General features: G+C 38.7%; 1 protein-coding gene across 9 annotated transcripts in view; it reads left to right on the forward strand.

The window, feature by feature from the left end:
- Positions 1–22,185, forward strand: part of NEO1 (neogenin 1) — a 221,664-nt gene that overhangs the window by 188,936 nt on the left and 10,543 nt on the right. For 5 of the 9 annotated variants that reach the window (XM_069797777.1, XM_069797781.1, XM_069797782.1 and 2 more), the window contains exons 17-25: positions 11–234; positions 3,921–4,059; positions 6,809–6,916; positions 10,039–10,233; positions 10,951–10,983; positions 15,622–15,690; positions 16,524–16,671; positions 18,475–18,713; positions 19,426–19,518. In XM_069797777.1, coding sequence (XP_069653878.1) covers positions 11–234; positions 3,921–4,059; positions 6,809–6,916; positions 10,039–10,233; positions 10,951–10,983; positions 15,622–15,690; positions 16,524–16,671; positions 18,475–18,713; positions 19,426–19,518 — 1,248 coding nt within the window. The remainder of the gene's footprint in view (positions 1–10; positions 235–3,920; positions 4,060–6,808; positions 6,917–10,038; positions 10,234–10,950; positions 10,984–15,621; positions 15,691–16,523; positions 16,672–18,474; positions 18,714–19,425; positions 19,519–22,185) is intronic. The other 4 variants (XM_069797775.1, XM_069797780.1, XM_069797779.1 and 1 more) reach the window with 2 other exon arrangements.

Raw genomic sequence — 22,185 nt, forward strand, 5'->3', positions numbered from 1 at the left:
AATTCCCTAGACACTTCCGAGGTTGATTTGTTTGTTATTAATGCTCCATACACTCCAGTGCCAGATCCATCTCCCATGATGCCACCGGTGGGAGTTCAGGCTTCCATTCTGAGTCATGACACCATACGGATCACTTGGGCAGACAACTCTCTGCCAAAGAACCAGAAGATCACAGATGCTCGTTACTACACAGTTCGCTGGAAAACCAATATTCCTGCAAATACGAAGTACAAGGTATTGGAGTTTCAACAACACTAACACAGCCGCGTTATTTCTGTGAGAAGTTTCATGTTCAAGTGAGGGTTAAGTGAAAGCTGAGAGTAAAGACAAGCGCTTAGAAAATGGTATAGAGGTCTGCCCAGTTTCATTTGAGATGCCAGGACTGAGTTCACATCAGTACTGCTCAGTTAAATTATCTCTTCAAAGATTCTTCTAGATTTAGTGGAAGTAGTTGCTTTTGTGGCCTCTTCCGCATATGTGTGTGAAAGAGTTTGAGATGGGGTGTTGTATGTGAGTGAATGGAAGAGCTGACTCGGGGAGGGAAGGCAAACACTTCCTGCATTACCTTCTGCTGTGGAACCGGTGACAATTTTATACCTTCTGCTTCACCCTAACACAATTGCTTTGTATGACAGATGTGGGCTTACCTTTAGAGGAGCCAATAATGCATTAATAAGGTATGTGTTACTAATGGCTTCCTTCCAGTTAGCAGAAGAATCTGAATTTGTGGGGCGAGTCTTACCCTGACAGTTTTAAGTTTCCTTTTACAACCTTTTCTGTTCATATGAAGTTGATAGTGAACCTTTCCTTTGGGAACTGAGTGAGTGCAAAATATATAACAATAACTTTATGATATCCCTGCCTTCCTTGATTTTCATCTACTGTTTTGATTTGGAGACTAGATTTGGGGTTTGGTTTATTGGTTTGGATTTTTTTAGTTGGTTGGTTGGATTTTTTTTTTTTTAATTTTCAGAGTTATCTGGAGGCCTCAAAAATGCTGACTGCAAATTTTACGTTTGAAATGAGACTCAAAGGAAATGATTGTTAAAATATCCAGCTAGTGGAGCTCCCTTTATGCTCTTGCAGAGCAATCTTGTTACAAACCAGATTTTTTTTTTTTTTATTGAAATGAAAAGATGTGTGTATGTGTGTTCTTTCTCTAAAGGCAAGTTATTTATGAACCCACATTCCTGAGTCATGTGCAGAGGATGTCTCGGGAGTGATTTCTATAATGCTGCAGTTTCATTAGTTCAGTGCTTAAAAAAAAACCACCCTCAGTGGTACATGAAATACTCCCACCCTTCTCAGTGCTGGTGGCTAGTGGCCAGGAAGTTTTATTGTGGACCAAAAATAATATGTAATGACGGAATATAGTTCAGAATTACTCACTGTAAAAAGCGTTTGCCTGAAAGGACATAATTTTGAGAACATTTGCTCTAATCATTTTTAACTTATGATGTTTGGAAAACGCACATCCTGCTTTTCTTTCTTTGTTTCAGTCATAAATTCTGTACTACTCTGTTGGACAATAACAATTGTTGATTTTAAGAAAGGCAAAACCTCTTTTCAGCAGTGCTGTTCAGTAAGCTGCTGCATTTCAGTCAGGTCTTTGGTAACTTTATTAAGTACGGGCTAGTATGTTGTTTTGTCATGGCTGTCTCTAGCAGCTTTGTTATTTATTGCATGTTTTGAGGCTGTTCACCCAGTTGCATCAGGGCTTCTCCGTTACGCAGCCTTGCACACAGAAATTTTATCTTTGTGTCAGTTCTCTAGTATCCAGAGCTACATCTGTTCAACACAGCATTGTTTCATCCATCCCTCTCGTCAGTAAATTGGATGTTGATATAGTTCATTCATATTTTCTACATTTGCTCCCGCTTCTACACTGACACTCATAAACTATTACTAAAGAAGAGGCTGCATGCTTCAAATACAAGTTAAGAGGTTCCACCTTAAGGAGCCTTATTTTCTTAAATTTGTATAGGATTTGTGTCAATCTAGAGCATATAAATACAGGAACAGCTGTGATACAATTCCTGAAGCTGAAAGACTCCACTGTGCTTTGAACTGTATAGTTCCACTAATGTGGATCAGAGAGCGTTTTTCAAAGAATCTTTGGTGGTGGAGCAGAGTTGTCCTGCTCGCAGGCTACCTGTGATTCAGTGTGCTTTCAGGCATAAGCTAAAATATTAAATCTTAACTTAGATCTTTTAGGACTGTGTAAAAGGAAAATAAATTTTACAGGGTACTATTTATGAAGTTTATTTCTAGTAGGTGAGCAGGGTTTAGGACCGTGGGACATGTTGTCATTTTAGAAATAGTAAGTGGTGGTAAAAAATGAGGAAGTCGTCTAACACTCCAGTTTAGCCTTTCATGTGTCATTTGCGTTCAATATGATGTGTGGTGAAACTAAAAGATGCCAAGTTTCAAAGCCATAGATGAAAAACACAACTTTAACTTGCAAAAAGGATTCCAGCTGCCACATATGACTGCAACTAGGAGCTAAGAAGTACTATAAACAGAATTGAATGCTTAAATGCTGTTAGCAATTTCCGTAGGTATTCTGGAGAGGAAGAAACGGTGTGCTTTTCAGAGAGCAAGTCCGCTTGTAATGCAAGATGCTAGGAAAAGATTTTTCCTTTGGACTTGTCATGACATAATTGTCCCGGCCAAAGGTTTTTGCTCCCCAACTTTACTAGGGAGGTTGTGCTCAGTCAGGCTTTGTCACTGAATAAAGAACCGTCCTGCTCTACACTTAAATGTTTGAACCAGTCGGTCCTGATCACATTCACTTTGAAACCACACCGAATTTGTATCGAGTAAGGGTTTAAAGTTAATGGAGGATTTTATTTCAGTTAGGTTTATGATGTCTTTGTTGTCTGTCCACTCCTGTGACGTCTAACTGGCAAAACGCATGTCTGTGAACAAGTAAAATACTTTGTACAAATCTAAATATCACTTGGCTAACAGTTTCCTGACCTGGTGTGAGAAAAAAAGCTGTCACTGATACTTGAGAAATAAGGGGTTTCTTTGCAGAATTCAGACTGTATTATTCATAGAGTCTTCAAGAAACACGCCTTTTCCTTGAAAATTAATTAGGTGAAAACAGTTGTTTTCTGAAGGCAGTAGTCGTATACAGTTTATGGCCCTGTCAAATATTGAAACAACTAACTCTTTAATTCTGTTTAGATCGCTGTAGGTCAAGGTAAGGAAGATACTTTTTTTTTTTTAATAGGCCTCAAGTACATTATGTTCATGTTCAAGTCATGTATAACAGATATCAGGTATTTTAACCAGAAGGTTGAAAATTCTAGCTAAATGGCCGAGTTACAAATTCCACTATAAACCATGTGTAGTTTCAGTGTGCGATCCTACATAAACATTTTTTCTCAAAAAAATCTACATATTAGTAAAGTTTCATTATCTTCAAGTCTCAGCACCTGTATTTTTTTTAAGTATGCTAAAAATCTACTGAAAATTCTAACAGGAATTTGGAAGGCAGATACAGATTTCAAGAAGGACTGTTATTGTTAGCTGTGCTTCATTGTTTTCCCTAGCCAGATCAGTTAATGAAATGCTGTAAATTAAACCCCCCAAGTAGACAGTGATTTAACCTGCTGCATAACAAGTGTGCCCTGGACCTTGTATTGCCTTTTTTTTTTTAATTTATAATTGACTGCTATTAAATGCTCTTGCTGATTGCAGAAAGAGTTTCTTGTTTAGGATAAAACTACTGCACATTAATACTTGATTAATGAATTTGCATGACAGAGCAAAGACGTTACAGAATTAATGACCATGGTTATGAAAACGTAGCAGTGCGAAAATGTTTTAAACACTTACCTGAGACAAGGGTGTTGGAGAGCTGGTGATTGATGGTTTTCAGTTCAGAAGTTACTGACTCTCTGTTTTTCTTTCAGACTGCAAATGCGACCACTTTGAGCTATTTAGTGACTGGGTTAAAACCAAATACGTTGTATGAATTCTCCGTGATGGTGACTAAAGGTCGAAGATCAAGTACTTGGAGTATGACAGCACATGGAACAACTTTTGAATTAGGTACTGTTTCATGTCTTTCTGGAAGGGCTGACATTCCTGATGAGATGCATAAAGTCGAGTCTACCAGAACTCTGGAGGAGGGAAAGCATGTATTTAAAATGATTACCCTGATGAATACTTGCTGGGGGGTTCTTTTCTTTATAGTTTAGTCAGAAATTCTGATTAAAAACCAACAACATACTTCAAAATTCAAAGGGATGATTGCATGCAAAAGAGTTTACATCAAATTACAGAGAAGTAATGAATAATGTACTACAGTTCATGAACAGCAGAGAATAAGGAAGGGGTATGCTTGAAATGTCTCAGAGCACGTTAATAGCAAATACAAAGAAAATACTTTAGCAAATAATAATTAAAATTTGCTATAATTATGATGATAATTATTACAGAGTGAGGAAGTGCATGAGGCAAATAAACAAAAAAAATCCCAGTAGAAATTAAGATGTCCAAATCAGCCCTAAATTCTTGTTCTTCCATAGAAATTGCCATCTCAGTCCTCAGTGCTGTAGAAATGACACACTCTCCAAGTACAGAACAGAAAAGGGTTTGTAGCCACCAGGAGGAACTTGGGCCCACTGAGTAACTGTGAGGTCCAGAACCAATCTCTCCCCGGACCTGTCCCTTGTTAGCTTTTTTTTTTTATCCTGCAGTGTTAAATGATCTTTGTGCAATTAAATTTACTGCCTATTATGTTTAGGTTTCTCTTTAGATGAACTGTAAGGACAAAAAAGAGCCTATCCAAATTGCCCTGTAGTTTTCATGCTATATTAAAATATAGCAAAAAAATCAAGCGTGCAGAGAATTAGTGAGATCATCCAAATACTCTATAACAAGGCATAAGAAAAAGCAAAACCAGGATAAAATCGGAAATCTCCTAACCTACTCTGAAGTCCCGTAAATCCTTAGTGAGCTTCAGTGCTTTTGAAAACATTGTCTTAGTTTTCAGTGGGAATTCCGTGATGCGGAGCCAGCTACCATTCTGACAGCACAGGTCTGGACTGAGGCTCCTTTCCCGTTCCAATTGCTATGGCCATCCCATGTTGAAACACTTTATTTGGTATTTTTGCCAACGCACATACAATTCTCATCCATAACTCTACACCAAGAGCAGGGACTGTACAAGTTGCGCAAATAAAGTTTTTAAAAGAGAATTTGAAACTCAAAAAAGTACAGGAGTGAGGGCAAGATACAGGAGGCCTCATTTCATTTAAATAGAAAGTAAATTTCTAGTCACGGTGGTTGTAAAGAGTATTTGCAAATATGACTTAAAAGCTTGGGAACTAAGCAGCAAATGAAAAAAAACCAAAAAAGACTAAATGTATTTTCTCATAACAGATCTTGTGATTTATATTACTCGCCAAATTCCTGAGTGTGTGACTCATTATTTTTTGAATACTCTTGAGTAGCAGCGTTGTGTAGGACTTGCTTCTCAGCTAATGCTGAAGAAAAATACAGGATACTGGGTTCAGTGTTAGTCTGTGAATTAGTAATCTCTTGTGGGTTAGTCCTGATTTTTCTTTTTTTTTTTTTTTTTTTCTCTGAAGCTTACTGTAGGGCCTTGAATCGTGCTTTACATCTGTATGCTTCTGTTGAGCGTGTCTTTAAGTATTTGGGATAATAGTTACAGTAACTTTTGAGCTTTTGCTATCCCTGGTTTCCAGCTATTATTCTGCACAGGGATAATAGGTAGGCCGTCTCAGAGGATGTACGGGTTAATTTCTAATAGGTAATATACATAAAGCTCTTTAAATGCAGAAAGCACTGTGTAAGCACTAAATGTTACTATTACAGTATTAAATATCCAAGGCGGATTTACTTGGCTAAAAGTTACCTAATTAGAAGTCTCACATTTTTCATAACGTGGCATTTCGAACTGTGGCTGGTTAATGCACCTTTGGAGACATTGGCTCTGTGTATTTGAAAGCTGTTAATCTAAGCCCCAGCTGGATACTTCAGTTCACAGCAAGGGTGTCCGATTTCAGTCTTTTGCTGGAGCAACTTGTGCCATTTCCTGAATTTTAGGCAGGAGGAGGCTGATGGGAGAAGGAAGTGCTTTCCCCTCATTCTCCATCTTACTCTCTGGCAACCCAGGGAAAAACGTTGCACAGTTATGTTCAGCAAATACTTCTGGACTTCAGATGCTTCTGCGGTGCAGATTTCCTTGCAAATCACAAATAATTCTTCACTAAAGTAAAACAGTAATTACGAATTATGATTTTAAATCTCTGGTGAATTTACTTTCCTGATTCAGATTCGAGTGGCAAAATGGCATTACTAGGTGTTGGTCCCACCGTAAACCTGAAAATACAGAGATGTGCCTGTGCATATAAAACGTATTTATTCACAAGTTCATGTAATTTTTATGATGATGGAAGAAATTCAGGTTAGAAGTCGTTGACCCCAGCTGTTACAGTTACACAAAGATGCCATGTTTTTGAAGACACCTGGGCTCATTCAGTTGTGAATCACAGCATCTGTTGACAGAACTGCTTTAGAAACAGGTAACTCCTTATGGAAAGGCGATGCTGCACACCAGATGGCATTTGCCATTTGAATGGAGTAACTTGGTAAGACCGCTATGCTAGGGTGGTAGATTTATTTGAAGATTCAACATTCAGAGTTTTTATTATTGGAGGTGCCTTTTTTCAATGGTAAAACAAATAGAAAGCAAAGGTGCTGAGGTTACTTGCTTATATCCAGTGAAACTGGGCAACCTGTTTCTGATAGTCTGGTTTTTGTTTGTTTGCAGTTCCAACTTCTCCTCCCAAAGACGTGACTGTGGTGAGCAAAGAGGGAAAACCTCGGACAATAATTGTTAACTGGCAGCCTCCATCCGAAGCCAATGGCAAAATTACAGGTGCAGTTTGCAATAGCAATAAAGGCAGATAATAAGATGCCTGGTTAACAGCAGAATATAATCTGCATAACTATGTGAACGTTTTCCATACTTCATTTAGCCTAGAGCTAGCCAAGAGGTTTATATCTTCTTTGTCAATCTTTTTAGTGGCTCAGATTAATTATTTACTTTTGTACCTAGTAAAAATATATTAAGATATAAACTAACTGCAGTGTGAAATTGGAGTCTAACCAGAAATATAATTGAAAGTTTAAATATCTCAGTAACCTTTGCCTTCATCAGCTTGTGCTATTCTAATAGCATGCCTCCAGAAATACATCTATAATGCTTCTGGCCCATTAGTATTTTATTTAGAAGAATCCATCCCCGTGCTCTTTGTCATCTTCGTGTCATTTTTGTGGCACGGAACAGACTTCAAGTGAGTTTATTAGTCCCCTGACATAACCATTAGGAGTAAACGGTTATTTGCCTTTGTAACTGCATCACTTCCATGTAGGATAAATCATTTTACGGAAAATAATAATTCCTGTTTCCCTTCTATAATTTCTGTTTAGATTCCCATTTCTAAAGGCTTTCTGAAATAATTCACTTCAACTTTCCTTTTTTTTTTTACCCCAGGCTTTAAGCTTAAAGCAGATTTTATTGGCATAGTTTGCAGTGTATGATTTTGCTTTTGTTCTCAGAATTAACTATGGTGCAGAATCAAACCTTGGAAACCTGTCACCGACTGGCATCTGATTAGGCAGTACTGTAGCCCAGGTTCTAGACTGGAGACTAAAACTATAACTAGATCCCTCTGAAAAGGCAGAATAGTGGAGACTCTTAACCTTAGTAATTACAGTAAACTTTTATGTAAGCTGTAAGACAGACCCCTAAAAGGCAAAGAGGCACTATGCATGCAGCCCAAAGGCTGCAGGTAAGATGGCATGGCTGTAACAGGTCTGTCTTTCTGGTATCAGTGCTAAAACAAGAGGGCAGGAGGTGTTGTGCGACACAGCAGCGCGCTGCTCTTCTGTATAGTCAGGTGTCAAGTGTGTCTCACAAGTGGAGCTGTAAGGATGCAACTCTTAACAGACGGCATCTGACACTGCACCAGAACGCCTGTCTTGAGCTGTTTGTATGTCTCTGCATGCATATAGCTGTTTATATGTTGTATATGTATATTTTTATATGGGCTATAAAGCCAATTCTGTTTTATTTTATTATCAGCAAGATGTTTCCTCTACATGAGAAAGAAGGTTTGACTGGAGAAACAAGAGCCTTTATCTTAACTGCAGGTTAAAGGACTTGGTTGCTAGTGGTCAGTGAGGGTCATTCAGACAGGTGTGAATTGTCAGGCACAAATATGCTCCTAAAAAGATAAGCCTGTCATCTTACATCAAGTGCATACACGAGAAAGGGAAGACAGTGTACAAAGAGATCAGCACAACGTGGTTAGCAAAATTATCACACATGTTCAATTTTCCAGGTAAAAAAAAATCTCCTTGCAATGTCTATACTGTGAAGGAGAACCTTCCATTTATTCCTATGTGTTGAATGACAACGTACAGTATTTATCAGTTTTTGCGTAAGCAGCAGTTAACAGGTGAAAAACAAACCAAAATAAACCATTCTGCAGTAAGTCTGAGTTCCCTGAACAGGAGATGGAGTTTGCCAGGGGAGCGGGCCAGCTTTTGGGGCAGCAGGGGCTGAGTGCCCTCTGGGGGAAGAGCCACCACCAGTGGGAGCAGCAGTCATTACTCATTAACTCAGCTCAGTTCATTCTGTGCACTAAGTAATGCCGTAAGAAAACCAAGTGATGATGTAATTCCATGCACTGGATAGCATGTCTGTGGCATACTTGTCTTTTCAGCTCTAATCTCCTTTTGATGTGGATAGGGTGGATGTGCGATACTGCACTGTGCTAGTCTGGATTCCAGATGCTTGTGCATCATTATAGTTGCTGACTAATTAGCGCAGTCATAAGTTAACTCGGTCATCTTCTGCCACGATACTATATATAGTGCCTTTAACTGTCACTACATGTATGTTGCCCCTTCTTAGACAAGTTACAGTTATGTTGCTTTGTGACCTATACAAGCAGCAAATGATGAAATCTACTCCCCAGTAGTTCACTATGCCACCGAGGGAAGAAATGAAGCGTGCCAGACCTACAGTTGATGTTTCAAGCGTCATCCTCCGTGCCATACTGGTTACTGTGAATTATGTGAATTTGGGGCATTGGCAATATTTTTCAATTGCTTTAAAGAGCTGGAAGTCACTCAGGAGAATGTTTCCCCTTCCTTACTGTAACCCCCAGACCGGTGGTCTGTGGAACAAGGGAAGCAGCAATTTGTGCATGAAGCAGCTGATGACCCAGCCCTATATTGGTGCAAGTATTTATTTTATGCTGGGGCTCTGTGTTTCTAATATAAAAAAGTTATAAAGCATTTACTTTGTGTTGTAACTGCAGTATATTTTAATAACAGAACATAAACTTTTCCCATACCTTTTTTTCCCCTGTGACATGCAAGATCACTTCAGTTCTCTTCAGATTATTGTCATCTTTGTGAATAAACTGAAAAATTATAAAATTATTATACACTTATTATATTTTTATATATTATTTAAGTTAATTTATTAAAATTTATTAAAATAAATTTATATTTTTATATTATAAAATATAAACTTATATATAAATATTATAAACTACTGAACATGTTCTTTAGCTGTGTATGAGATTGTTGTTTTAAGATTAACTATTTTCTATAAATATTAATATTTTGAGGATGTTTTGGTAATAACAGCTTTATGTTATTTTACATTATTTGGTCTATGAACAGGTAAAGAGATGGAAATGAGAAATTTCTCCATATTCAGTGAACAGTGGTCAAAAATAATTTTGATATTTTAAATTACTTTTTTCCTCTTAACATGCACTTTTGAACAGTTTTAAGATGGGAAGGCTGTCTAATAATTGAATGTTTTCTTAGTCTTTGAAAAAGTAAGAATACACTTTCAGAAAACCCATAAACATTTAGCTGTGCAAATATCATTAAAAGTCACTAGAACATTTTCCGTGACATCTTATGACTGTCCTTTTCTTTTACGTATAAAGTTCTTTTGCTTTTTCCTTTGAATAGGATACATCATTTACTACAGTACGGATGTGAATGCTGAAATACATGATTGGGTTATTGAACCCGTTGTGGGAAACAGACTGACCCATCAGATACAAGAATTGACCCTTGATACACCATATTATTTCAAAATTCAGGCCCGCAACTCGAAGGGCATGGGGCCTATGTCTGAGGCAGTTCAGTTCAGAACCCCAAAAGGTAAACTACCGTGTGTATCTAAATATCTTCCTCCTTGTTTTCTGAATTCAGCCTCTGTGAGCATAAGATACAACTAGCCTGAATTTTATATTTAAACTGGAAAAGACAGGAAGACAGTGGAGTTTGACTAGAATGAAATTTTCTGTTGAATTGCTCTTTCCTGTAGTTAATACATATGCAAATGTTGCTCAGCTGTTTGATTAATTGTGTTGTTTCAAAATTACTGGTGGGCACTTAGGTCATCTCGTTATTAATGCTGAGGGTCCATGTCCTAAACGTGCTTTTTAGAAAACCAGTTTTTAGTTCTGTTAAGATTCTAAGTCTTGTGTGTCACGCTGCTCGTGATGAAATGGTATAAAGCAGCAGGCTCTGGGGTTGGTAGCCAGCGGCACAGCTGCTCGCGGGTGACTCGGATGATAGAATAGCAACTAGTGTGACACAACAGGCTCTTAAATCAAGAACTGCTTGGTGATGGCTAACTAGTGAAATAGTATGAATGCATGGTAGCTTGGAAAAAAGTACTCTAAGGAGAGGTGAAAAATAAAAAGTTTTGAGTAGATTTTTTAACAGTACTTTTTCCATGTGAGTATTGGCGGTTAGAAATGAGCGCTCTAGCTAGTCTACTTGTGCTATGTGAAACTTTAAATTCTGTCTCTCGCTCCTTCAAGCCTTGTGATCTTTCTCTTGTTTTTTCCTTCCCTGTGCTTGTCCCACTAGCTGAATCCTCAGATAAAATGCCTAATGATCAAGGTAAATGAATAGCCATGCTTTCTCTTTTATTCCATCCTTCACACATTTCGTTTTTCCTGTCAATGTGCGGTTGCGTTTCTTAAATAAAACAAACATCTGCTGCTCTAACTGTAAATGAGCAAGTTCCTGTTGTGCTTTTAATAGTGGAAGAACTGGAAGTCTCATTTGTGGTTTGGGTGTTAGGAATAGAAGGTGATCTCTGTAGTCAGATGTCACGTGAAGGGACAAGCGGGTTGTGCCAGAGCTGAATCATTCTGTCAACATGAATTTGGATTAAGTGATACTCCAGCCAGCCTCTGACCATTGATGCAAGATCCTCAGTACATAGAGGTGGAAGATCAAACAGTTATCTAATTAGCACAAGTGCTGTTTTGTGAGCTCTACATCTATAATTATTTTCATAATAAAGGAAAGTATGCCTGCTGTAGAAAGCTTTTTTGCAAGAGATTCTGCTTGTCAGCTCATTTAGACTCCAGACTCTCCTGAAGAGCACAGCATTAGCTACTAAAAGCCTTAAGGTTTTAAAATGCTAGCCTGAAAAATGGTAGCTTTGAGTTTACTACATTGAATTATAAGGTGAATGTCCCAGGGCTGTTTTTGCTTTCTTCCAAATAACCTACAAGCCAAATAAAAAGAGGAAGAATTAGTCTAAAGGGATGAGTTTAAAAGGACATTGGCAAGCAGCTTAGACATACAATTAAACAGCTCCTAAAGGGGTTGAGAATGAGCTTTTTTTTTAACTTGCTTTTCAACTTGTTACTTAGAAGTAATTTATTAAATATGCTTTTACCTTCTGTGTACCAAATAATGCTGATACTAGACAGTTATGGAGTAAATTCATATCCAGACTTGTGTAACAGAGATGCTAGCTGAGATTCAGGCTTGTCTATGGGGAAGCAGATGCTCACCATGTCATCATTAGTGCTCAATTGCAAGTGGAAGGGAATAGGAGAAAATTAAAAAGTTTTATGTAAAAGTTGCTGTTTTCTGTTCTGCACTATTCTAACCTCATTGCAGCAGATAACTAAACCTTCTCATCTGTTGTTATCATCCTAAAGTAACATATTCTTTTAGTAACAGTTTGATTAATTTTTATTAAATTATGTAATTTATGAATCCTGAAACCCTACATAAAAGCCAAGAGAGTTTTGGTTCAGAATTCCTGTAAGAACACTTGGAGATTATAAATCATGGCAGCGGGCTAAATGTAGCAAAGGAGAAGATGAGCTGAAGAGCAGAAAAGCCTGCTCTGTGACAGTATCACTGGATTGCGGAATTGTGTCTTTCAGGAAATAGTAAGCAAGTTATTCAAGACTGGGAAGGACCAAAACTACAATGGGATTGACTCTCTGGCCTTAGTGGTTCTCTCTTCTTGTCTCTCCCCTACTTTAATGTTTTTCTTCTGTATTAAGCACACTGTATTATTGTTCTTCCACACACTTCTATAGCACAGAGCTTGTGTTAAAAGTTAGTGGCTGTTGCCATCAGGCTTCAAGGAGTTGCACTGGCCTAGTACAAAAGCAAAGGTTAAGGTATCTAATCCTAGTAAAACTGTCCTAAAGTAACACAAAGTTAAAATCTGTTGTCTGGCTGCAGATACCTAATGGGCAACACGGAGATTGACAAGATTACATGAAACTGGTTTCGGGGTTTGGTTGGTTTTTTGTTTTGGTGTTTTGTTTTTTTTTTTAAATGTTATCTTAAACTGTTCCTTAATGTAGAAGGAAATGGAAAACCTCAACAACAAGCTTTGTAAGATTCTGGAAAAAGGCTGGTGTCCATACAGATGATGCAGCATGTGCATATGCTTGTTCAGAGCGTATCATGTAGAAGCAAGGCTTATGCTCCCTGTTGTGGTGGTGACTAGCTGCTTCCGAGAGAGGTGATGAGTTACAGTCCTTACGCACGCATGAACTGCAGAGAAGAGTCAGGTCATCTTTCAGGTTGCACTGCATAAGAGATGAGCTCCCCAGAACTGAAAGGCTAAACTACTGATCCCTGGTTTCAGGAATTAGATACTGAGAAGCATCTTGGTTAGGTACCTAAATTCCATCGTATTTTGAAAAATGGACTTTGTAGTTACCTGTGCATTTTTGGAAACGTGTAGACACTTGGCACCATGCAGTCGGTGCCAGTATTAGGCGTCCCTGAGCTGCCACGCTCTATGAGGATCGTGCACAGGTAGTTATTCCCAAGGACGTCTACACCCTTTGGAAATACGACTGCTTGCCAGAATACTGCTTTTTCCATATCGCTGCCTTCCAATGTTTTTATTGTCTAAATATGGTTTATATACTTTGTCACACATATGCACATGTTTGGGGGGTATATAAAATCTGCAGTTGGCTGTGTGAGTATATACATTGTTCAGGGAGTGCAGACCCCATGACAAACTGCACCAGCTCAGTGTGTTACACCCACATGTACCACATGATCCCTGATGGTCTGCACCAGTGACTTTGTATATCTTATTATCTACTCCATTATTTTATGTCATCTGTTAACTTCAGTAGCAATTATTTTAATTTTCTTTCACGGTGTCATTAAGGATATTGAATTACACTTGGCCAAGCACAGGTCTTTGCAGAACTCATTAGAAATATCCCTCGTGAATAATGTTTCTGCAATTATAATTCTTATTCTTATCAGTTAATTAGTTGTTAATCATGTTAATATGTGCCACATTGCTTTTTTATTATGCTATTTTTAACAAAGCATTGTACAGTACACAGTATAGTATGTCTGCATAGTTACTGTTACCAACCAAATTTATAGTCTGACATCTAGTTTGTTTGAAAATACCTGTTTTCAATAAAACAGAAAGATGGGCATAAAATATGCCACCATCTCCTATCTGTCACCTTTTCCATGATCTTGCCTATGTTAAGGCTCTGGCTGCTGCACTAAAAAGGCATAGGGTGTCTGTTTGTCCTTTTAAAATATTGTCAGTTATTTTTATTCCCCCCCTTCTCCCGCAGCTTCTCTGGTGCTCCAACATATCTTCAGCACCAGGTTCCGTGATTCAAAGAGTTCATCTAGGGTTTTTTTTACTTCTTCTCAGTGCACGTTATCTGGTCATGCAGTTGTCAATATATTAAATACAAGCTGTTTAAAATTCTGTTAAATTATTTAATTGCTGCTGCAAAATTATTAGTCCAGTACTTCAAAAAGAGAACACATTTTCACTGAATGCAGTGTCCTTTCTAGACTGGCAGGTGCAGTATGTCCTTTTCATTATAGATTTGTCCTGCAATACAGCTTTCCCGTTATTTTAGACTACATCTAACTCCTCACAGCATAGATCTAACGTTCCTTCTTATTATCCTTCTCAGGGCTTAATCAGTATTCTTGCTGGTATCTTTTGCTGTTTTTACCAATTGTCTTTACTTCACAGTGACTAATTTACAGGCTTTGACTTTAGGTTCACAATTTCCATTTGTTAGACATCCTTTAACACTTAGTACTTCTTGGTTAGAGTGGATTTTTAACTGAGAAAATCCTTCTCCTGATTGTGGAACTGCTGCATTTGCAGACTCTTGGTTTTTTGTGGTTTTGGCTTTTTGTGCATAACAGTGTAAAAATGTGCAAAGTATTATGGATTCCTATAGCAAGAGGGATGTTGTTCTTTGCATCTTGCCGTATGTTTCCCCTACTACATTATTTTTATCATTCATGGTAATTTTGCATTAGTGCATTTTAATGAAAACACAGAAGTGAAAACCAGGGGTTTGTATATCTTTATGTGCGGGAAGAATTCTGCTAACTCAGGAGAGGTCTTAACATTGGAGGTGAACTTGTGACTTTATGTGTCTTGCTGTGGCAGCAAGTGATCTAAAGTAGACTTGAATTACGCAAGGGGAAGTACTTGTTGGAGTAAAAAGAGGACAGCATTTCAGTTGGTAGGTCAGCTCTTGCATTAGCACCTAGGAGCCTGCTAGCAGAAGCTAAGGTTCAGGAGGGGCTGTGTAATGTGCCTCAGTTTGTTCAATTGAGGTACAGATGTATTTACTTCCATTGTCAGCCTTATAAGCATAAAGCTTTGAAACTAATTTGTTTTTCCAGGTTTTACCAAAACTGTTTTTGTGATACTTCATTCCCGCTTCTGGTAAAGGTGAAACAAACAGAAAAGAATGGGGAGAAGTTGAAAGCAAGTTTTTATGGATAGGCAGGAACTGTGCTTTTGATCCTCCACTTATTTCCAGTCTTCCACAGTTACTGTAATTAGGTATTAGGAAAAGAAACCTGTATAATTATTGTTTCAAGATGATTAACTGTGTGTACAAGTGTGGCAAAGCCATTTGCCTCAGTGTGTACCTGTGTATTACTGCAAATAATTTTTATTATATTTTTTTAAATGAATACTAGTAGAGGCTCCTAAACTTACTTAAGAAAATAGTAATGCAGGAAACTAATTATTAAATAGCTCTTTTGAAGAAGTGGTTGTCTTCTTGGAGAAACACAGTTGCTGTTGAAAGCCAAATCATGTTGTAGGGGAGAGAAAAGGAGGAAAAAAAAAGATGCTCACAGTGGTTCAGACAAGGTCTGAAAGAGCTACCTTAGTAATGCTAAAGTGTGTGTTTATGTGTACGTGTGTGTATATATATGTGTATAAAATTACCACATATACAACGTTTTTAGCTTCAGGATCTGCAGGGAAAGGAAGCCGCCCAGTGGACGTAGGACCAGATTACAAACCACCACTTGGTGGTAAGTGTTGTTATGAAGCTTTTCAATTTAAATGCAGTGTCTTTTGGTCTTTCACTGAGTGGTGCTATATCCTACTGAAAATACTGATTACATCTGTTCCAGTAACTTTTTCTCTTTATGATGATAGTTGTTCCTGCTCAAGACATTGTATTGTACTTCTGTGATTAGTGTTCTTGCCTGCTGTGTGGGGTATATGGAAAAAATAGCATCACGTGCATTTACATTTCAGTCTTGATAAGCAGATCTTGTTCCTGGTTTGGTTTTAAATTGCTGCTATAGTGCACAAGTGTAAAATTAATTGAATAAGAACACATTAGGAAGGGAAAAAAAATCATCTTAACTCCTTCTCCTTATTAGCAGTGTGCATTGCGGAAGCCTTGCCCTAAGGTAACACTCATTAGTGTTATGTAAAATGTGTTTCTTTCAGAGGAAAGTGACCACTGTAGAGTACTGATACCAATTCATGTGATTATTGGGTCCAAGGGGATGCCTGTAGTGCTATAGTTTTAGCAAGGTTCCACGTTAACTCTCCTTAGACTGTAAACTACTGAATTTTTTTACAATAACTATTTGAGTTGGGTGAACATAAATTTTTATAAACTGTTAGTTGGAAATGGATCTGTAAAGCATCTTACAGATTTAATTGTACAGAAGCACAATTGGCAAATGACAAAAAAATAATCAAGCACTTCACTTGAAATCCTAGCAGACAAACCATCTTTCTCATTCTGCTAATCTGCATGATTCTAGAAGTCTTTGGGCACTGCTTGCTTTTGATTGGGATTTTTTCTATATAACAAATAACCCCTTTCTGCCATCTCAAACTCTTACAGGCAGTAACAGTCCCCATGGAAGTCCTACTTCTCCCTTGGACAGCAACATGCTCCTTGTAATCATAGTATCTGTTGGAGTGATCACCATTGTGATAGTGGTGATAGTCGCCGTCTTCTGCACCCGTCGTACAACTTCTCACCAAAAAAAGTAAGATGTCTGGGTGGCACTTTGCCCTGTCTACCTTTCTCACATAATTCTATTATTTAATCTTTTCTTTATGACGCTTTCTTTTAAGTCTTGCGGGCTCTAGAAATTCTGTTCTGACAGTAGATCAGTAATGGAGTTTGAATTCTTGTGTTCAGAAGATAACATGCATCAATGCAGCTAAGCTATTATGCATGTGATGATGATGATGATAATGATGTTTTTCCTGATGAGTGTTTCAGAGTTTACAAACCATCAACAGTTTACAGGCAAATTGGGGCAATGCTTTCATGCATACCTGCACTTGCCCCTCTCTGAGGAGAAATTATTGTTTAAAATATTGTTTCCAAACTTGAGCCAATGCATCTGTTTAGAGCTGTGAGAGCTCAACAGCTCAGGCAGATGTTCGCTTCTGCTCTTAGCATGTAGCTGTGTGGAATAGCTTTACAAGCTGTGCATGATAATATCCAACCTGTAGATAGCTTACTGGAGTGGAATCTGAATCTGGTGCTGGACTCCTTAGAAAAGTGCTCCAAAATCCTAAATATAGGTGCACATCTGAATTCTTCCCTCAGAGCATCTGAATTAAGACTACAGCAGTGATGCTTCCGTTTATAGGCTCCTGAAGGTTGTTCCTGCATGTTCTTTGAAAGAACTGAACAGAGCTGAAAGCTTTTTTGGGGGTTTGAAAAGACTCTGTTATGCAAAATAGAGTTTTAAGAAAGTGATTAAAAGCCAGGCTTGGAAGATAATCTCCACTTGCTTTGCTGAAGCTGAACCGTCCTGCAAAAATACAAGTTCTTCAGGAGAGGAGAGCAAGGATACATAAGTGATGGTCTAGCAACTGGGGGATGTGCTTGGGAGAGGGCAAAATTCATGGGCCTGTGCCCAAGAGATGTATTTTATTTCCAAAGAGCAGAAATAACCCTGTGAAATCTTGCCTTTGTTTTCCCAGTTTCTAAATCCCACCTCTCTTACATGCAGCAACCTACAACCAGTGAATAACCTTCTGACCTATGTTACTCGTTCAATGACAGTCCTCAAAGCAGGATGCCGGGAGCACACCTGGCTGCAGATCACCTACATGAGAGACTCTGTTCATTGATATTTTCAAAATTGTATTTAGTCATATCTTAGCCATTTCTAGGAAAAGTGCTACCCAGAAGGGACACCTTCCTCCATCATTGCCAGGGTCCAAAGTGGGGAGTGTGTGTGGAGGGCAGTGCTGGAACTCTACATTTTCCTTTTCCAAAATTCTGTCGTGTCAAATGCCTGCCTCAAAATCAGTTTGCTGCTGCTATTCAACAGCAATGAAAAAGCACATCGGTTAGATGTGTCTAACCTGAGCAGTGGTAAAATGAAAGTTCTTGTCATTAATCTTTAGAGTTGACTGTCCTATTGGGTTAATTGGCTATTTGCACACTCCTTCTATAGCTCTTTTTTGAGATTGTTTGTAAGCCCTGGAGTATGGGCACAACATGATGTACATACACTTCATGTTTAGAATATACTCTTAATAACCATAAGTACTGGAAACTTAATTTTTGTTAATGAAAGCTTAGACTGTAGAGCACAGTTCTGCAGCATGTGGTAGCATTTGAGACAAATTTCATGGCATCAGAGTTGCAGAATATGCTTTGAGATGTCAGATGTGGTCATATGTAAAATTCAAAGCTTCCTGCCCAGTGGGTAGCTTTTGCTGAGCTGTATACAAGATCTGAAGGAAATCTGAGTGAAAATTTGCCTTTTTCAGCAAGTGAAAGGAAGCCTACATCTAAGAACATTTAATTTGTTTTCCTTCACAAGGAAACGAGCTGCCTGCAAATCAGTGAATGGGTCCCATAAGTACAAAGGAAACTCCAAAGATGTCAAGCCTCCTGACCTTTGGATCCATCATGAAAGACTGGAGCTAAAACCCATTGATAAATCTCCAGATCCCAATCCAATCATGACGGATACCCCAATCCCTCGCAACTCCCAAGACATCACCCCAGTTGATAATTCCATGGACAGCAATATCCATCAAAGGCGGAATTCCTACAGAGGTGAGCTATCAATGAGTACTTTGACCGTGATGTTTAAAATGAAGTACATTTTACTTCAGCTGGTGAAATCACTTTATTGACGTATTATTCAGTTACTCTTATTTTTTTGTTGTTCTTATTTTCCAAGTAATGAATTGGTTTGTGCCTAGTTTTTAAGACACTCTGAAAAGGATGGATCGTATGTTCTAGTGAGAAAATTGAGTGCCCAAGAGTTAAATCATGAATTTCCCTTGGTAAATACTGATTAGTAATCAGAAGCTCATCTAACAAGTGTTTCATATTAAACTGTTCAGAAATGTGTGAGATGTTTTTTCAGCAGTCAAACACACAATCAGGTTTTGGTGCTTTAACCGGCTACTGCTAAGCTCTTGAGGTGTGGGTGAGTTTTCACTTAGTGAGCGGCTAACTTCTTAATCCAGCATGTCTTACCCATATGTGTGACTCTGTACCGGCACTCATTGCGCAGAGCTGCACTGCCAGAGGTTTGTGTTTGCATTGTGGCCTGGAGAGTTTCTCCAGTGCCCAATAATCTTTACCCTAACTGTCCTCTTTTCCACCTTCTAGTGAAAGAACTGGTTTTATCAATTATGAGTCACAGAACTGCTTACAAACAGGACAGCCCAGAAATAGAGAGGAGGATTGAAAGCATCTGGTATGGTATCACAGAAGTCTTGCTGCAATGGTGAATAACCTTCAGTATTTTTTCCTTCAGGGCATGAGTCGGAGGACAGCATGTCCACACTGGCGGGAAGAAGGGGGATGAGGCCCAAGATGATGATGCCTTTTGATTCTCAACCGCCTCAGCGTAAGTCAACAGCCGGCCTACCAGCTGGCTTGAAATGGGGAGCACCCAAACAAGCCATGTTGATACTGTATGCAGGGGCACACACACTCACATACTGCCTTCCTACTTACTTGTCCTAAGTAATTCTGTCGTATCTGCAGTGGAAACAGTTCAAAAAGGCATCCTGAATCCCTTATGGTGAAGGCAGAGTTAGATCAAGTTAAAAGGAAAAACTGAATAGCTGTATTTGAGCGAGCAGGAGGCATGCTGCCAAAGTGGGCAAGAGTTAGGAATCTGTCAAACAGTCTGTCCCAGTCTCCAGCAGTGGCAACTGCAGGTGCTTTTTAGGGAGAGCCTGTGAGCCTGGCTGCTTTTTACAGTCCATTCCCTTTGTACTCTGCCAGTATCCAGCTGTTACATAGGAACTGGTAGAGTTGGTAAATCTCTGTCAGGTTCTTCTCCACTGTTAGTTCTCTCCTCTCCAGACCAAACAGTCACAGCCTTTTTAGCCTCCTCTCACGAGGCAGCTACTCCATCCCCTTTATCACTTTAAGTACCATTCTCAGAACCTTCTCTAACTTCACTACATGCTTCTTGAGTTTCAGAGAGGCCAGAGCTGCACACAGTACCACCAAGGTCTTACAGAGCAGGAAATAGTGCCCTCTGCCTTGTTCTCAATACCTTCCTTGCTGAATGAGCTACTACATTCTGTTGGCTTTTTTGGCTGCCATTGCATATTGAGCAAACGGTATCAGAGATGTCAACCATATCTCCAAAAACTCTTTTCTGAATTGTAACTGCCAGCTCTGAGTTCAGCATCATATAGGTACTGTTTGGATTATTTTTCCCTCAGTGTATTACTGTATATTGAAGCGACGCTAAAGTTTACCTGCCATCTCTTTGCCTGCTTGCTCAGTCTTGTGAGGTGCTTCTGGAGTTCCTTGCCATCAGAACAGTATTTGACTAGCCTAAAGATCTTAATATTATTGACAAACTTAATGATTTCTCTGATTGCTTCCGTGTCTGGGTCACTGAGAAAGATAATTGATTAAAACTAGTCCTAGCACTGTTACCTGGGGAATCTCCTGCTTATTCTCCTCTGTCTTGAAAATTGGTCATCACACCCCTCCCTTGGCTTCGTATCTGTAACCAGCTTTCAGTCCATAAAAGTGCTTTCCCTCAGCAGCAACTTAGTGTTTTAACTTCAGAGTGGAGCCTGTCATAGTCTTTTTGAAAATGTAGCTGTTATTATATTCGCTGGTTCCCTTTATTGATATATTTACTGTCTTGAAACTCTGAGGCTACTGAAGCAGGTTTTACTTTTACATGAGTCATGCTTACTCTTTTCTAAATGACCATGTTTACCCATATCTGCAGTGCTCTTACTTTTATACTGAAATATTAAACATAACTGCTGTCCCCACTGCATGGACAGCTATTTGTGAAGCAGTTCTTGACCAGCTGCAGTTTACAGTCCACCCTCCTACAGCAAAACAAAATCGGTATGGATTTATGCTAAACTGTGATAGTGGCTCAGGAGCAGCCTCAGAAACAACTCAGCTGCTCATCCAGTAGGAGAGAATTAAAGAGCTGGGGCAATAGGTCATGTCTTGGTGCAAGACATCTCCACTTGTGAGCTAGTCCCCTGATTTACTGAGCAGAAGAAATGGCTCTGAAGGAGTAACAGTGCTCATCTTTTGAAAAGGATACCAAAAGCCTGCAATATGTACAGTAGCTTTGCTCTGCAATGTGTCTATTATACAAATCCATTAGAACACGGATAGACTATTGATAGAGGGGGAGGTTTTGCGAGTCTGGCAGAACAGACTCTTAAATGAGGAAGATGTCTGGTTTTTATTTCTTATTTGTGTTTCCCTATCAGTTAATGATGATTTGAGAGAAGTGCAGAATTGAAATTTTGTTGAGGCAGTAGAAATATATTTCACTTATTATTATGAAATATTTTAAGAATTAAACAATATATCTAGTTTTCAAATGATGATTCTGAGCTGGAAGGGGACTTAACTAAACCTCTGGACAACTAGACTGAAACCCTGACTTGAGAACACAAGTAAGAAGTATAAAAGTTAACAAGCAGTGACAGAACTGTGAGGCAAAATTACACAGTGCTTATCTGGTCTGAGCTGTAGACTTCCCTGAGCTCTATGTTCATGTTCAACCCTGTAGCCAGGTAATTGTTACCACAACTTCTTGTGTTTTACAGGATGATTTCAGGCCAGTCCATTATGTTTCAAGTTTCTAACTTTTTGCTTTATTTACCTGAAGCAAGTGCTTGATTTTCTTGGTCTCTATGTGCTTTTTCAAGTGTCCTGATGACCTGATCAGCTCAGTTTGTGCGTTTTCAACTGCTACCGTGTTTTACAACCTTTTTACAAGAGTAGTATCTTTTTTTCTTGGTTTTAAAGTAAGTAGTCTGACACTCCTTGTTTTCTTGCAGTTTTACATGTATGAGGAAGGAGTGGAGGATGCAGTTTTACACTAATGATCTTTACTCTGATGAGCTTCTTAAAAGCTTGTCTGCTGTCAAATATGGTTGTCTAACAAGGGACATTGCAGCTATTGGATTCTGATGATTTCCTGTCCCATGCCAGGTGCTAGAACATGATGAATTCAGACTTGTGTGACCCCATAACAAATTCAGACTGCAGTAAGTCTTACCTTGCACTC

Source organism: Haliaeetus albicilla, chromosome 12 (assembly GCF_947461875.1).
Source record: "Haliaeetus albicilla chromosome 12, bHalAlb1.1, whole genome shotgun sequence".
Lineage (NCBI taxonomy): Eukaryota > Metazoa > Chordata > Aves > Accipitriformes > Accipitridae > Haliaeetus > Haliaeetus albicilla.